Here is a 2,540-nt window from a genome sequence, read left to right on the forward strand (position 1 = left end):
CGTGGAATTTAATTTATCGAAGTCTTAAAGCCGGCTAAATGCTGGATATATAATTGATATTGTAGGGCGGACTAAGGAGGATTAAGAAAACTCACTACTGAGTGTACATTTTATTATTTTATTTTGAATTATTTTGTTATGAATACAGGAAATGTAATGTTTATAAATGTATGCCCTTTAAATCGGAATACAAAAACATTTCTTGACACCCATTATTTGTTAGAGAGTAATGGATCATTTTAATAAGTCTGCTTACAGGTGTAAATAGAAATGGAAAATGATTGAAATTCGCAAGGCCCTGGGTTCTACATGAGCAGGCAGCATCTTCTGGCCGGTCTGGAGGAATTGCGGTTCTGAAAGCGATGGTTTTTCCCCTCATCCAGGGATTCCTCCAGTTGCGACTCCACGTCCCCCACAATCTCGGCACTCGGATTCATTGCCTGGCTGATTGCAGTGCTACGATCTATGGGATCATAGGACTCGGCTCCGATATTCATGGCCTGAACCTCGTCGAACTCCAGTTCTCCATCCTCATACTCACTGGGATCTAGACTGTAATTAAAGCCAGGATTGGGAAGGCGCTGCTGGTGCTGGAGGGTGGCCTCACGCCATATGGACTCGTAGCGGGGTCCGTAGGAGATGTCCTCCGAGGAAGCTGTGCTCCAGCGGGTGTAGGGTGATACTGAAATGCAATTTTATAAAATCCAAATAAAATATATTTAAAAAAAAAATTTCGTAAGATTTTTTTTTATTTTAGTAAGCAGTTTTTTAATTAAGAATTCACAATAAGTTAGCTTGACCCCATTAAGATTAAGTAAAAAGTTGAACATACCAAAGTAAAGAAATTTTATACACAAACAAATCACCGTGTCAACTTAACCAATTTAATAAGTATTAATTAATTAAATCTTTAATAGTTAATATAATAATATAATAAAGTTAACGTAATAAGCCTATTTTCTTATTGCAATAAATAGTTACCCTAGCATAATATCTTCCAACCGTAACAAATGTTCTCCACTGTGTTGTCTGTTGCTTAAAATTCCCAACTAGGTCTAGCGTTTATTAATTACTATGCTTCAATCATTTATCAATTTTATATGGATTTACTAACTAGTATAACATAGTTTAACTAACTATCTTGCTAACTATATTTTATGGCCTTGCTAGATATTTATAATAGGTATGGGTAACTATAGTTACAATTGTATACAATCGTTATAATTAAAATGGTTAGTTATAAAACTATTTTTTATTGCAATCCATACGTTAAGGTATTACGCAAAATAAATTGTTTCATGTGTCAAATCGATGTGTTGGTCAATTTTACCAATTTTACAAATTGTATAAAAATTGCACTACTTACGGTCATCGAACAGCTTTTTGGCCACCTGGCTGGCCTTGAAGTCGGGCACGAACTCAGGTGCGTTGGGGTTTAGGCGGCGGTCCAGCGTGCGGCCAGCGTCTGGGGGCGTGGCACCGAGAATGGGCAGTGGGGCGTCAGGTGTCGAGTGCGCACCGCCCACCTCCCGTGCGAATCCGCTGGTCGATGCGGTCTCTGTGTCCTTGAACATGGTCAGCTGAACTGCAGAGCGCTTGAATAGTTTGCTGACTTTACATTTGACTTCCGGACGGAGGATATTTTATGAATGGCTTTTCTAGGCTGTTGTATGTTCGATCTGACAACTAACGCAGTGCACTACTTAAATTGGTTGTTAGTGTCTAATTAGGGATTAGCAAAGGAGGTACTCCTCGGCTATATTGATTTGCAAAATTTTGGAACTGCCCGAGCTCTGTTCTGTTCGTATATGTACCTCTCTAAGTTTCCCTTTATCAAGTGATCAAACAGGGGTTTTCATTTTCCGTGTTTAAAGTATTTTGAATGTTAAAATTTTTAAATCCAATTTGATGAGCTATCAAAAGCCTACTACGATTAAAACTACAATGCAACATGAATGCCCTTTAGGCTTAAAACGTAATCCACCATTTAAACTGAAATAAAATGGATTAAAGCAATAACCAATATTTCTTCAATTTAACGAATCCTATTTACCTTATTTAAATATAACTTCTTGAAAACTTCTTTAATGGCAACTCAAATGTGATTAGTGAGTAATCTATTTATTCTTTTTATTTGGACTTATCCCATAAGCTGATCAATTTGCCATGCTAGTTTCAATTTGATTTCATAAATTCAATTCAACTTTCATCTGCCATGTTTGCTCTGCTGACTGGGATGCAAATCAAATATGACCGAATTTTAATTAAATAATTAAACTTACAACAATTTTAATAAGCCGTATAAATAAATTAGAATTAATATCACACAAAGTGAGGCAAAATTCCCTAAGCTCATCCGGACATTCTGCCTTGTCGCTACGTGTGTGACAAATTTAATTTTGTGAAAACCGCAAATTGACAAATATTTTCGTTTGCCCAACAGAAGTTGTAGGCAAAACGCCCAGCACTCCCGTTCAATCTGGCTGGTGTGTTTTAATTGATTTGCGCTAAAATTTATTGATTTCATTTTGTCAACAGTT

General features: G+C 36.7%; 1 protein-coding gene across 1 annotated transcript; it reads right to left on the bottom strand.

Moving 5' to 3' along the window:
* Positions 1-218: 218 nt before the first annotated feature.
* LOC119547737 lies at positions 219-1,910 on the bottom strand. The gene is made up of 2 exons (XM_037854724.1): positions 1,367-1,910; positions 219-682 (listed from the first exon to the last, which is right to left on the bottom strand). The coding sequence occupies exons 1-2, from the start codon at positions 1,572-1,574 to the stop codon at positions 306-308; spliced, it is 585 nt and encodes a 194-aa protein (XP_037710652.1). The 5' UTR covers positions 1,575-1,910; the 3' UTR covers positions 219-305.
* Between the last annotated feature and the right edge of the window lie 630 nt (positions 1,911-2,540).

This window comes from Drosophila subpulchrella, chromosome 2L (assembly GCF_014743375.2).
Source record: "Drosophila subpulchrella strain 33 F10 #4 breed RU33 chromosome 2L, RU_Dsub_v1.1 Primary Assembly, whole genome shotgun sequence".
Classification (NCBI taxonomy): Eukaryota; Metazoa; Arthropoda; class Insecta; order Diptera; family Drosophilidae; genus Drosophila; species Drosophila subpulchrella.

What these genes read in the sequence shown, in the direction of transcription:
- LOC119547737 (XM_037854724.1), bottom strand. Translation starts at nt 1,574, where the DNA reads ATGTTCAAGGACACAGAGACCGCATCGACCAGCGGATTCGCACGGGAG. An exon ending in CAAAAAGCTGTTCGATGACC is followed by an intron (nt 683 to 1,366) that starts GTAAGTAGTGCA and finishes ATTGCATTTCAG; the next exon opens with TATCACCCTACACCCGCTGG.